This window comes from Phlebotomus argentipes, unplaced genomic scaffold (genome assembly GCF_947086385.1).
Source record: "Phlebotomus argentipes unplaced genomic scaffold, Phlebotomus argentipes genome assembly contig_2, whole genome shotgun sequence".
Taxonomy (NCBI): Eukaryota; Metazoa; Arthropoda; class Insecta; order Diptera; family Psychodidae; genus Phlebotomus; species Phlebotomus argentipes.
In genome coordinates this window covers 2,331,354-2,344,022 of record NW_026776162.1, presented here as the reverse complement: position 1 = coordinate 2,344,022, position 12,669 = coordinate 2,331,354, and the positions used below count along the sequence as shown (strand labels likewise).

Below are 12,669 nucleotides of genomic sequence, written 5' to 3'. Positions count from 1 at the left end.
CAGAGCGCGAATAAAATCGTCAAGCACGAAATTCAGTTGGTTTCATTTGGAGCTACTACTCGCTGAGTTTGTCACTGGGGAATCCTTGTTGATGGCCGACACTGTAAGGTCGAAGATCATTACGAGGAGACAGAGCAGCAGTGGGCCCAGCACGGCTCCCTGGAGGCCCATCCAGTACAGTCCGCCGGCAATGGACAGACCCGTGAGATATGGATGCCCTGAGCTCTTGATGTCCGCATAAACTGCCGCATCCACAGTTGATGGGATGAAAAAGTGGAGCGCCAGGAGGATCACAGCCATCCAGAATCTGTCCTGCGCCAGCCACAAGTCGAAGAATGCCGGCACGGCGCACCAATAGGTGCCCAGGAAGGGCGCAGCAGCCAGGACGGTGGCCAACACGGCCGGCAGATACACCACGTTCACGCTGAAGATAGTGTGCGTGAGCCACGTGAACAAGCCGTGGAAGAGAGCAATTTTTGCCGTGGCTGTTATCACTCCTGCTATGCTGCCCTCAATCGCTTCAGCGATTCTGGGGCCAGACTTGAAGCCCAGGGACGTCACGAACACGAGCGGTGAATATCTCTCTTCACTGCTGCACAGCAGATAGAAGAGAGCTGTGAAGAAGACGATCTGAAACAACAATTTCGTAAAACATTATACAAATTACTGTGACTCACTCCAAGATAATCGCAATAATTATTCTGACTTGCGTGCAAAAGCCAGGTCATGAGTCATCGCAATGTAACAAAAAGTTTTTTTTTCTTACCGTGTCCACTACGAAAGTCACCACAGCATGACCTCCACCAAGAACAATTGAGAAGACAGAACCGAGGACAGTGCCCAAGAGGTACATATTCTTCTGCAAGATGATCCACAGGGAGTCCATGACGTCCTTGAGCATCCCCACGTTGCTCTTGGCCCACGCAATGATACCCTCCTTGGCGGCCGGATTGTCCACAATCTCATCCAAAGATTCCCGAATATCGAAGCCCATCTTCGGGCCAATTGAATCGTCCCCACTTCGCTCTAGCATATTCTGCACAAGACGATCCCACGTCGTGAGCACCTGTTCCTTCAGCTTCACCGCTTGCTGCTTGTCTGTGTCCTTTAGGATGTCATCTATGTAAGTCTCGATGGTGTTTCGGCCATACTCATGGGCATTGTCGATGATATTGTCGAAAGTGCTCTCCGGGAACATATCTTTAAGCTCTGGCCTGTGCATAAAAGCCTTCTGGATGACATCATGTCCCAACTGCGCCACGGCAATACCTTCTGAGTAAATTTGCACGGCTAGGAAAACTCCAGCAGAAATCACCACGACCAGCATTAGCACGATCACCGCAATAGATGACATTGTGTCTACAGATGATTTGAGTCCTTCTCGCACACATTGATGCACCTTCCGATTGATGAGGATGACACCGGGCAGACAGATGGGGAATACAGCGGTGTAGCGCTCGTTGATCCACTTCTCAATGGCTGTCTGCACGCGAACGGCCTTCTCACTCGCATAAGCCAGACTTCCGGTGGAATGGAGCGCTTCCTTGGAAAAGTGGATGAATATAGGCACGGCGGAGAAGACCAAAATCCACATATTGCGAAAGATTATCGTGCCTCCGCAAGCCAGGAAGAGAATATTGAAGTAGAAATCACTCTCTCCGGGCTCATCTTCGCTGGGGACTTCAGGCAGAGGAGCGTCGAGTTGAGTCTTCGAGGCGCTGGTATTCAGCTGTTCCTTCGTGGGTTTCGGTCCTCTGGGCACTTCTATAAAGCGTCTCAGTCGTTCCGTGAGATTCACATCTTCAGTTGAGGATCTCTCACACTGCGCGCGGTAAGTGAAAATCACACCGGCGAGGCCGTAGAGCAGCAGAGCGATGAACACAGGAACTTGGAACGGACCCAGGAAACTGCAGAGATACGCTACGAGAAGCAGCCACAGTGACTGGCCGAACATCATGAATTTCGTATGGTTGGTCGGCTTCCAGAAGAGCACCACGGTAGTTATGTAGGCCACCAGGAAGGTCACCACCTGCAAGAAGACAGTGTTAGACAAAGCAATGAGCAATTTCCGAGCAGTCTTCCTCACCAGATGGGCGCTCAGTTGACCTAAAATGTTAGTCACGTAGCTGTGGCTCAGCACGATGGCTCTCCACATGAGACAGAGAAACTTCTTGGGCGCATACTCAACCGTGAACCTCATCATAGCGAGTCCTCCGACACCAATGAGGATGAGGTGTTTGTGATTGCGCAAGAAGTTTCCCAGCATCTCTCCGAGCGATTCCAGGCTGTGCATAGGCGCTATGGCAATGTTAAGAATCAGATTCCCATCCGTCTGCTCGAGCCTGTCGAACCAGGCCTTTATGGAGGAGCTCATCTTCCTCTTGAAGGGATACACAACGGCTCCAATGAGAAGTGCCCATAGCAGTGGCTTGAGGAAGGGCAGGAGGACGAAGACAAAGGCAACTACCGTGGACACTCCCGCTACGGCTCCTATATTATATATCGTGCCTTTAATCTCACGTCCTTGGGAGAAGTTGAGTGTCTTGAGGGTGTGCCACGCCGAGGTGATACTCTCTCGGGGGTAATTCGGTGTATTTGGCTTTGACGTCATGATTGCTGCTTTTAAAAACGTTCACAGACACTTAAGCTACACACTGTTGTTCAAAACAGCATTTTCACTCGCGACTTTCTTGGAGAAAAGTGGCCAGAAGTGATCCCGGAGGGTAGATATTTTTAGCAATGAAGTCACCTAACCTCAAAATTTGGCTGGTTCCGAAAGCTCCGAAAGCGATCGAGGCGTCAAATAGCGATGAACATTTGTACTAAACATAGCGGTTGCGAACATAAACAAGAAAAGTTTGGCATCTTCAAAATTGCAATTAAATTTCCTTTGAATTTTATCTAGTTTACAATTATAGTTGTGTATTTTTATTCACTTTAGAGTGTGTGTATTGAAGAAGTGTTTGTAGTTATTATCAATAGAGTGAAATAATTATCAGCGGCGAATTTTGACGGACAAAACGCGTTGACGCAATAATGAGTGATTTTCTTATTTATTGGTATATTCTTATCAATGTTCCTTATTCCATTTTTCCTTGTTCGCAGATGAGCAAAAGACAATGATTACGCTGAGGACAGAAGTGCCACGATTGTATAGAAGCACAAACAAATCCAGGATGAAGTTGTTTGCTCGCAGCATTGAGAATACTGAAAATTACACAAATGATTCCGTAAAGTTCTCCATCCGAGGATTGGACACCAATTTACAAGAAATTAGTACTATTTTGCACCAGGCAGAATCATTACCAAACAATACAATTCAGGTATGCTGGTATAATCTATTAAAAATTTGATTGTACATTAGAATTATATTTACAGACTCTACAGACAGATGAGATAACAAGGAAAGTGTTGGAGCTGGAAAAAACTCGATCCGTCATAAAGGGTGATCGCTAAAATTGCGATTTTTCCGAAGAGGATTTTTTCCACTTCCCGTGAAGTAGGTTGTAAATAAATTCCAGACAAAGCAAATTTGGCTGCGTTTGCTGAAATATTTGTATCGTAAAATAAGTATAATTGACAATTTCTAAGGTAATATATAATACCTCGAAAAGAGAGAAAATTGTCTCTTTTGTTTCCTGCTCCAGGAGAACTTGTAGAATGAAAATTACCCTTTGCTGTAGAGAAAAACAAATGTTTACTGTTTTGTCAACAGAATTTACAAACAAAATAGATTTGAATCTCACCTTCTGAATAACTTCATTGATGATGATGTCATGGATGGAATGCATGGGAATCAAGCGATTTTTCACTCTTCCGCTGCAGTATTTCACTGTGTTTTGTAACCCAAACTGACGAATGAAAGTCACACTCTCTGAAAAAGGATTTGTGATGATTGCAAAGCATTTAAGAAGGAAAATATAGGGAAATACCTGACTCGATGACATGCAGATGCAGATAAAGAGGAATCAAGACGAGAGACAACATTAAAACATGACTGAATATGGAACTAAATATTCCGGTGAGGAGCACGAAACCGATGTAAAGACTGCTGGTGAGGAAGGCCAGTCTCAAGAGTCTCGTTCTTTCTTTGGTGCTTTCTGTATTTTCCACGAGAATTGTGATTGAAATATCAGAGAAAGTATCCACTCGTACTCGCAGCACTTTTCCATTGATATTTTGGAAGGTTTTCTCCACTGTACACATTCTGGGGATGTATATAACTGCGACAAAATCCTTCTGTTCCGGTTCGTGGTTAGGAAAAATGCAAAACAATTACTACTTTCACCAGGAAAGAGTGAAAACCGCTTTGTTTATGATTGTTTTCAAAACAATTCAACGTCATTTTCTAACCTCAAAAAGGAGCACCGAATATTTTCAGAAAACTGTTATACGAAATGTTTCGCCCATCTGGATTCTTTGGAGAAATGCGTAATTTTCGAGTCCAAATTAAGTGTTTTGGGACAGAATTTTCAATACAATCCGCAATTTTGCTTGTCATGTCCTCTTTTCTCCTTCATTTCCATTTGAATTCTCCTTGAGGAACTATAAAAATGGCTTCACGAGCTTTTTCGGCCGCCGAAAATCTAGTCCAATCGGCGGCCGCGAAAGCTCAGCAGCTTCGGCGTTGTTATTATACCAAATTTCAACATGGCGGTGATAATGTTGTGAATTCCTCAGAAGCACGTCAATAAAATTTGTAATTCCACGTGAAGAGTGCAACATTTTGCGGTAAATATAGTGTAAAAGTGTAGTTTACTGTGCCGGCCGTGCATTTGTATCCTTTCCACGTCCGTCGAGACGCTCGCAAGTGCTGAAAAGTGGGGCCTAAATGCTGACTGACTGAGTGTTTGTGTGAGTGGCGGATGGGAGAAAAAAGAATGGGAGCCTCGCTGAGAAAATTACTGAAATGTCTGCCCTTTTGCGTTTCTCTCTTTGTAGGAATCCACCCCGAATCGTTGCTGCTGCGGAGGCATCTGGTGCCCGTGAAAGAGGTAAGAGGGCGTCGCAAGGTTGGGGAGCGTGCTGCGTTGGGCACGCGAATTCATGTGGCATCTGTCGGCCGGACAGGAGCACCGGAGGAGCGACGGTGATCAGCGTCTCATTACTTTCAGGTTAATCCCACTGGCCGACTGACGAGGATGCTGAAGTCGCTAGGTGGGCGAGACTAAGAGCAGAGCCAGAGCGACAGACAGACTCTCCGGAGAGGCGCCGAGGACACATATCGCAGACCCGTGGGCATTCTATCTGCAACTGGTTGGGCATCACAGCGTACACCACGGACATCTTATCCGGGCGCCCCAAGATCGCGAAGGTGAAGAAGCGCAAGCGGAAAGTCGCCACAATGACAACGGACACCAGGAAGAGGGTGAAGCTGTATGCATTGAATGCAGACAGACAGTGGGATGACAGGGGCACGGGCCACGTTTCCTCCCAGTACGTCGAGAGATTGAAGGGTAAATATTCTCTTTGCGCCTCCCTCTGCTCCGGGGCTCATCATCTGGACGTGTCTCTTTGCAGGCATGTCCCTTCTTGTGCGCGCCGAGGCGGATGGTTCGCTGCTGCTGGAGAGCAAAATCCAGCCAGACACAGCGTATCAGAAACAACAGGACACACTGATAGTGTGGTCGGAGGGTGATAACTTTGACCTGGCGCTGAGTTTCCAAGAGAAGGCTGGTTGTGATGAGATTTGGGAGAAGATTTGTCAGGTAAGGGCTTCCACATTTCGCAATGTTGCCCAACGTCATTCAGTGAAACCTTTGCATATTTGAGGAAAACACCTTTTTTCTGTCCTTTCCACGTCTCAATGTTGCTTCATTCACTTTGGTATTGATTTGTTTGGCGGAGAAATTTCGTGAAAAGCGTGGGGAAAAAGATTTTCCACAGAAAACTGATTCAATAGAGTTTAATTTTGGAAGGTTCTCAAGAAATAAGATCAGATCAATTGAAATGGAAGTTTTTGAGAATCTGAAGATGTGAGATAGTTGTTATTTTGGAAATTATGAACGAAATTGAGGGTTTATCGTGACATGAAGCAATATTGGGGGGCCTTTTGAACCTTCACAGAGTGTCTCAGTGATAACGCGATGCAAAGATTGAGTCACTGTGGCGCCAAAGAGAGTGCACAGTGAGGTAGGTTGCAAGTAAATTATTGGAAGAACTGGCATAGAATGAATGTGACCAATGTACCATCTGAATTGGGCACTGATTGAACCTCAATTGCAGCCGCATAATAGCAAGTTCAACCAGATTTTGACCATCCTGACTAATGGTCTCTTTACCAGTTTGAACTTGATAATATATCAGTTTGATAGCTCAATGGATTTAATCAATACCTCGTCATTTATCTCACCTTCCATACAGTACAAATCATTAATTCCCCCTTCAATACTGCCAAACAATTCTTCTCATCGCCAGCATTGATTTTCTATGGTGAAAATCCTCCTACCTGTTGTACTGTGTTTACTCCACAAGACTGATAAGAGATTATTATTCATGGCATCAGATTGGGAGACATACAGAATTTTTCAGCTAAATGAAATGATTACATTTGTAGCCTTGTGGATGTTGTGCAAGAACAGTCGCTGTAGTATTTTCCCCAAATCATGTTTCTCTGTGTGTGGATGCTTTTTCTTATCTCGTTGACGTCACCATGTGTGATATCACAATGTTTATTGTGCAATGGGATGTCATGTGGAGGGTGATGATGGCGTAAACAGAATGTGCAATGGTGTGTCTCTCGTTGGCAGGTACAAGGAAAGGATCCCTCCGTGGAGATAACTCAGGATATTGTGGAGGAGTCTGAGGATGAGAGATTCGAGGAGATGTCAGACTCGGCGCCGCCAGTGGAGCTGCCGCCGTGTGAACTGTCGCGTCTGGAGGACATTTCGGAGGCGATTGGGAATGGCCTGGCCACACCGCTGCGGAAGGAGAAGCTAGCCATGGCGCTTGAGTCGGAGAACTACATTGAGAAGCTGCTGAATCTGTTCCACATGTGCGAGGACTTGGAGAATGTCGAGGGGCTGCATCACTTGTTTGAGATCTTCAAGAACATCTTCCTGCTGAACAAGAATGCTCTGTTTGAGATTATGTTCGCCGAAGACACGATCTTCGATGTCGTGGGATGTCTGGAGTATGATCCGTCGCTACCGTCGCCACGGAAGCACCGTCAGTATTTGCGGCAGATGGCGAAGTTCCGAGAGGCGCTGCCAATCAAGAATGCCAATTTGCTGGCCAAGATCCACCAGACGTACCGCGTGCAGTACATCCAAGACATTGTCCTGCCCACACCGTCGGTGTTCGTGGAGGACAACATGCTGAACACCCTGTCGAGTTTCATTTACTTCAACAAGGTGGAGATTGTGACACTGATCCAGGAGGATGACAAGTTTCTCGTGGAGTTGTTTGCAATGTTGACGGATCCAAAGACATTGGCGGTGAAGAGGAGAGATCTGATCTTGTTTCTCAAGGAGTTCAACAATTTCGCACAAAATCTGCAGCCACAGGGAAAGGATGCATTCTACAAGACACTCACAACACTCGGCGTCCTGCCGGCGCTTGAGATAACGTTGGCTATGACTGATCAGAAGACTAAAGCTGCTTCCATTGATATTCTCACGTCAATTGTGGAGTATTCATCCTCAACGGTGAGAGATTACACTCTGCAACAGGACAATACTACAGACCCGGTAAGTCTTTCATGTCACTCAAATGGGAAACTTATTTGATTTGCTTATTTGCCATCTGTTTTGGCTCCTTTGCAGAAGAATATGTTAGTCAACATTGCACTCGTACAAATGCTGTCGGATTCAGAGCCAGAGCTCGGTGGTGCTGTCCAATTGATGGGAGTCATTCGAATACTGCTGGATCCAGAGAACATGTTAGCGTCCGTCAACAAATCAGATTTTCTTAATTTTTTCTACAAGCATAGTATAAAGATACTAGTAGGTAAGTTGAAAGAAAGAGAGTTTGTCCCTCGGAAACTTGGGTTATCGATCAAACTTTATTAATGGTTTGTGCGCGATGTCGCTTTAGGGCCACTTTTGGCGAACACCACTGGTGATAAGCCGGCGAAGGAGGACTATCACACAGCTCAGCTGTTGGGCCTGATTCTTGAATTGCTGTCGTTCTGTGTTGAGCATCACACGTACCACATCAAGAACTTCATCTTGCAGAAGGACCTGCTGGAGAGAATACTGGTCCTGATGAAGAGTACTCACACGTTCCTTGTGCTTGGCGCTCTCAGATTTGTGAGGAAGGCAATTGCCATGAAAGATGAATTTTACAATAGGTAAGAAAGAAAGAAACACAAAGCAAATTGGTGAACAATTTATTGATCCAGTTAATCTTTTCTTTTCCCATTTCAGGCAAATAGTAAAATTTAATTTATTTGCACCAATCGTTGATGCATTCATTAGGAATAATAACCGATATAATCTACTCGAATCAGCTATCTTGGAATTCTTTGAATTCATCAAGTTGGAGGACATCAAAACGCTATGCACGTACTTTGTGGAGAAGTTTGGCAAAGTATTTGAGGACATTGAGTATGTTCAGACATTCAAGAGCCTAAAGACAAAGTATGATCAGCACCAGGAGAGATTCAAGGATCGCGACAAGATTCTGGACAGGTTGGTTCATAGTTTAATTCTTCAATATAAATTTAACATCGTACTGACATCGATATTGTGTGTCTTTATCGTATGAAAAGTAGTATACCAATGATTCGGAATATCCGTCATCGAAGAGATCAACGACAATTGGAAGAGGAGGAGGAGATCTGGTTCAATGAGGACGACGACTTCTCAGATGTTCCCACGTCAAAGACCGACTTGGACACGAGTTTAGGTGGGTGGAATTGATGCAATTGCATTGAGATTTCTCTCTCCTAACGTTCTTTTATCTTCTTTTCTGTCATCCGCGCAGAAGTTGTGAATGGACCGAAGATGAATTGTTCAACACCGGTTTCGACAGCCACCACAACCACCACGGTGATACCAGCTTTACTCCAGTCCAGTGCTTCACCGACAATTCCCTCAGCTCAGACTCAGAGTCCGCAGCCACAGCAGCCGCTCCTTCAGCAACAGCAACCACTGCAGGTCCAGACGGCAGTCAGTAGTAATTTAAACAATGTGAACAATAATTCCAAGGGATCCAGCGGACTGGTATTTGGCGACACAAACAAGACCATCTCAGAGGAGACGAAGAGCATAGTGTCGGGGACGATTAAGAAGGTAAGAATGCTTGTTTGTGAATGCTTGTTAAGTTTTCAGAGAAGTGTCATCAGAAGCAAAATATAGATGATGAAGAGCTTCTCATTAAAAAGTTCATTTGTCTATTTGAAAATGCTCTCTATAAAAATCAATTTCGCGGGAAACGGAGTATCCTTAGTTCTTGAAATTGTTTATAATTGAATTGGTAATAATGGGTTTTTCCTGCAATCGAGAACCAACATAGAGAGAGAGTGCAATTAATGTGTGGACAAATAAAAAGGAGTCGCATTGAGAGGGTGTTTTCTATCTATCAGTGCAATTTAATTGAATATAATAGTATACGCTGATGTGATATATGCGTGGCTAATGTGAAAAATGGCATTTGATTAATGTTGCAGGGACTAGTCGACTATGAGGGTGATTCAGACGATGAGGACGAGGATGAGTCCGTTAATACACCTCTGCAGAAGAAAGCACGTCTCGCATAGCAGCTGCACTTACTGAAGAAGACTTAATTATCTCAATGGGTTTGATATAAGTACGTCGTCAAGGAGGATAATTAATATGCGGCGAAGTTTGTGTGAATCACAGAAATTTCGCGTGACAAGAGAGCGAAAGGAAAAGAAAACCACAAAAAGAGGATAAAAAATTGAAACACAAAAATGAGAAACAAAAATATTTTAATTTTAAATGCATTAGTATAAAGATTAAATTTTAAAGTAATGAACAGATATTGTACACAACACCATCGTGATCTCTATTGAAGAGATTTTGGTGGTGAAGAATGCACAGAATTGAGCTAAAAGTGTGCATAAAACGCTGGAATGAATGACATCTCAAATGGAAAACAACACCATGATGGATAAATATCTGCAGTACAGTAAATTGGCAAAAGGCTTTCTCTAAATCGGTTGTTTTACGAATTTGATTGTTGGAAAGTAAGGAATAAGAGCATCATGAAATAGACGGGAAAACTGGGAGGCAGCAAAAATGAACCTCTGTACAATGTGTTTCGTTTATTGACTAATAGATTTCTATAAATTATTTAGATATTGTGTAAAACTATAGGGTTTTATCCTCTTTGCACGCAACTAGTTGGACTGTGAGTGGAATTTTCTTGGAGATGACGTTTTCTTTTTACAGTAAAGTGTAAATAAAGTGAAATTGCCAAGATATCTGCAAAGTTGAGTTTTTTACAAGAGGACAGACAAAATTATACTATTATTTTGTATCTCTGTGCAAAGAGGGAGAGAAAATGGTTGATTTTATTTAGAATAATGTCCGTCATTTTCGACTATTTCATCAGTATTTCCCTGGTTTTTCGCTGAAATATATAGCAAACGGAAAACTATACTGAAAATTCGTGCTACTGAATTTTTGTATGTAAATAAAGGTGAAGAGACATAAAAATTGAATGAATATTAAACTGAGAGATTAACAATTTAAAGAGAGAAGTTACAATGTAAGAAAATGTAGATGATACTTGAGATTATAAACAAATTTAGTGTTTGGTACAATTTTTCGTATGAGAGGAGAAAGAGGTAAGGAAAAATTGAATTTCCCAATTGAAAATGATTTACCCAATAATGTGAAAAGCGAGTAAAGCATAAAGTAAGTGGAGGAGATGAGGCGATATTTGTCCAAAAGGTAGTGTGAGGCAAGGTATATTTCCCATAATTGGTAATATAATTTACTAAAAGGAGCAAAAGTGGCAAAAATAAGGGGTGAAATTAGATGAAATTTCTGATGTGCACACTTTCCAACAAGTCAAATTTATAAGGGAGGCGGACAGAAAGTTACTCATGTAATTGTGTAAATAATGATTTTACGTGACAGTTCGTTAGATTATTATTGCGGAAGCGAGCGAGAGAGAGATGCAGATGTGGAATGAGAGAGAATGAGAATCAACCTTAAGAAAAAAATATATTATTTGTGTACATTTACACGATCTTTTTTAATTCCAACTTTGCCGGATAAACTTGCATTCGGCAAGTGTTTTTGGATAGGAAAAGGATAATCACACTACATTGAGCACCACAACAAACGGCTGAGTACAGCTTTCAAGGTGGTAATTTCGAGACACTCTTACTGAAAAGCTAATAAGGAATGTTCATGATCAGAATTCTTGATCGTCCACAAAATCGCACAGCTTAGCGCAAATTATTGTTGTGCTATTTGTGGAGGTGGTCCAGAAACTTTTTTTTTAGATCATTCCCTTGGCGTGTCAACAACTTCATTGCGGAGACGCCTCGCCAGGGTTTTTCTGAGCTGCAGGGACGCTTCCGGAGGATCTGCCATCGCCCCGGGATCCACTCCAGTCAGGATCTTCTGAGCCACTTGAGCCGAAGACGGTCTTCCATCCTTCTTCACCGTCTCGCTGAGTTGTCTTGCGCGTGTTTGCTTCTTGATTTGTAGGATTTTATCACGCTGGGCGATTAAATAATCCCTCCGATTCTTCACGTTTTCCTCTGACATTTTCTCTTTCTCGAAAAAGAGGTTCAGCCTCTGGAATTTGTCATCGATTGAGCTGTCAGTGTCTTCTGCCCTTTCCTCGACTCTCTTCTGTGCAGTCTCTTCGGCTTCAACAGCCTCCAGGTCCGTCTCTTCGGTATGCAGGGTCTCTGAGGGCTCCTCGGCAGTCTCTTCAGCTCCTCCCTGCTCACTGAACTCCTTCACATCAGACTCACCAGACTCAGTGGGCTGAGAATTCTGCCGTCTCTCGATGAGATCCAGCGCCTGCAGCTGCAGTTCCACATTTCGCTGCGTCATCATGCGGATGAAGATGCGGATGTCATTGGCCGCCCAGATCTGCTGGAAGAGGCCCTGGTGGAAAGTCAGCCCGCTGCTGGTGCCCGTGTGATTCCTGCCCTCCAGGCAGGCTTCTTCGAACTTCTCCGGTGTGATCTGCATCTCATCCATGAAGCTGCCCAGCATAAAGTCCACCAGATTCTTGTACTCATTGTGAATGGTAATATACTCCGGATTCGAATCGTCCTGCTTCTCGTTCGGATCAAAGACTGTGCAAAGAATGCAATTTCATTCATTGTGTGCAAAATGATCTCAGGGGAAAATTCATACTCAGCGATTTCTCCTCGATGAACGTCTGCAGAGGTGCATTCCAAATGGGGCCATGAAGAAAGCACACCAGCGAATCAAAGACCCAAGAATTATCCTCAGACATTGAATGGCTTTTAGCAATGCAAAATAGTTTTCCTCTCAACTACTCGAATGCAAAGTCACTTCTGACTTTCGAGTCGATACTGGAAATGTTTTGTATAAGTTCCGTTGGCTTGGCGACTACGATGGAAAAATTCTATGTGAAATTTTCCATCTACTCCATCTCTAGTGATTGCTGGGGTGGAAAAGAGACAACCAGAGTTTCCCCAAAGGGCTAATAAACAGGTTAAGAATTTCACCAGATTTGCAAAGTGCGCAAATCACTAGGATCGTACGCAGA

General features: G+C 43.8%; 4 protein-coding genes across 7 annotated transcripts; 1 reads left to right on the top strand and 3 right to left on the bottom strand.

Moving 5' to 3' along the window:
• Positions 1-34: 34 nt before the first annotated feature.
• On the bottom strand, positions 35-2,753 carry LOC132265116 (transmembrane protein 245). The gene is made up of 3 exons (XM_059765614.1): positions 2,087-2,753; positions 767-2,029; positions 35-630 (listed from the first exon to the last, which is right to left on the bottom strand). Exons 1-3 carry the CDS (start codon positions 2,609-2,611, stop codon positions 43-45), a joined length of 2,376 nt encoding a protein of 791 aa, XP_059621597.1. The 5' UTR covers positions 2,612-2,753; the 3' UTR covers positions 35-42.
• Positions 2,754-3,434: 681 nt separating this feature from the next.
• On the bottom strand, positions 3,435-4,423 carry LOC132265144 (uncharacterized). Of its 3 annotated transcripts, none has more exons than XM_059765668.1 (4): positions 3,933-4,288; positions 3,747-3,874; positions 3,606-3,677; positions 3,435-3,545 (listed from the first exon to the last, which is right to left on the bottom strand). In XM_059765668.1, exons 1-4 carry the CDS (start codon positions 4,204-4,206, stop codon positions 3,453-3,455), a joined length of 567 nt encoding a protein of 188 aa, XP_059621651.1. In that variant the 5' UTR covers positions 4,207-4,288; the 3' UTR covers positions 3,435-3,452. The 3 variants fall into 3 exon arrangements, with proteins under 3 accessions (XP_059621651.1, XP_059621650.1, XP_059621649.1); XM_059765667.1 differs by adding an exon at positions 4,354-4,423 and having other exon boundaries at positions 3,453-3,677; positions 3,933-4,239; XM_059765666.1 differs by having other exon boundaries at positions 3,453-3,677.
• Positions 4,424-4,643: 220 nt separating this feature from the next.
• On the top strand, positions 4,644-11,132 carry LOC132264667 (serine/threonine-protein phosphatase 4 regulatory subunit 3). 2 transcript variants are annotated; one of them, XM_059764943.1, is made up of 11 exons: positions 4,644-4,854; positions 4,942-4,994; positions 5,115-5,456; positions 5,521-5,708; positions 6,750-7,688; positions 7,764-7,947; positions 8,035-8,290; positions 8,367-8,630; positions 8,714-8,847; positions 8,926-9,233; positions 9,611-11,132. In XM_059764943.1, exons 3-11 carry the CDS (start codon positions 5,345-5,347, stop codon positions 9,698-9,700), a joined length of 2,475 nt encoding a protein of 824 aa, XP_059620926.1. In that variant the 5' UTR covers positions 4,644-4,854; positions 4,942-4,994; positions 5,115-5,344; the 3' UTR covers positions 9,701-11,132. The 2 variants fall into 2 exon arrangements, with proteins under 2 accessions (XP_059620926.1, XP_059620925.1); XM_059764942.1 differs by having other exon boundaries at positions 8,711-8,847.
• A 36-nt stretch (positions 11,133-11,168) lies between these two features.
• LOC132264747 (cilia- and flagella-associated protein 36) lies at positions 11,169-12,439 on the bottom strand. Its single transcript, XM_059765046.1, has 2 exons — positions 12,291-12,439; positions 11,169-12,229 (listed from the first exon to the last, which is right to left on the bottom strand). The coding sequence occupies exons 1-2, from the start codon at positions 12,391-12,393 to the stop codon at positions 11,421-11,423; spliced, it is 912 nt and encodes a 303-aa protein (XP_059621029.1). The 5' UTR covers positions 12,394-12,439; the 3' UTR covers positions 11,169-11,420.
• Positions 12,440-12,669: the final 230 nt, after the last annotated feature.